Raw genomic sequence first — 570 nt, 5'->3', positions numbered from 1 at the left:
GTGAGCGTGGCCGGGCCGGGCCTCCGGGCAGCCTCTGACCATACCGCCACCCCCCACAGCCAACATCACCATATTCAGGCCCTCGACCTTCTTCATCCTGGTGCAGACGGGCCTCGGGCTGCAGCTGGAGGTGCAGCTGGTGCCCCTCATGCAGCTGGTCCTCAGGCTGGACCCCGCCTACCGAGGCCAGATGTGCGGTGAGCGGGGCCCGAGCCCGGAGGGAGGGGGCAGGCGATGGGGACCGGGGAGGCAGCGAGCAGGGAGGGGCCTCGGAGGATGGCGGTGGGGCTGTGCACAGGCGCCGACCCCCACCAGAGCCTACCGGCAGATGGTTCTGGAACCCAACCATGGTGTGGGAGAAAGCACGGCCGGGAGCAGGGGCCGGGCTGGACAGCCGGTCGGGTGCCGGCTGATACCCCTCCCGGCCCCAGGCCTCTGCGGGAACTTCAACCAGAACCAGGCAGACGACTTCCTCAGCCTCAGCGGCGTGGTGGAGGGCACGGCCGCCGCCTTCGCCAACACCTGGAAGACCCAGGCCGCCTGCCCCAACGTCAGGAACAGCTTGGAGGA

General features: G+C 70.0%; 1 protein-coding gene across 1 annotated transcript in view; it reads left to right on the top strand.

The window, feature by feature from the left end:
• The window catches only part of LOC102241494 (mucin-5B), a 43601-nt gene that overhangs the window by 5756 nt on the left and 37275 nt on the right, over positions 1-570 (top strand). The window contains 2 exon segments of the mRNA XM_014533996.1: positions 60-197; positions 432-560. Coding sequence (XP_014389482.1) covers positions 60-197; positions 432-560 — 267 coding nt within the window.

The sequence above is a fragment of the Myotis brandtii genome, unplaced genomic scaffold (assembly GCF_000412655.1).
Source record: "Myotis brandtii unplaced genomic scaffold, ASM41265v1 scaffold1236, whole genome shotgun sequence".
NCBI lineage: Eukaryota > Metazoa > Chordata > Mammalia > Chiroptera > Vespertilionidae > Myotis > Myotis brandtii.
This window is presented reverse-complemented; position numbering and strand designations above follow the sequence as displayed.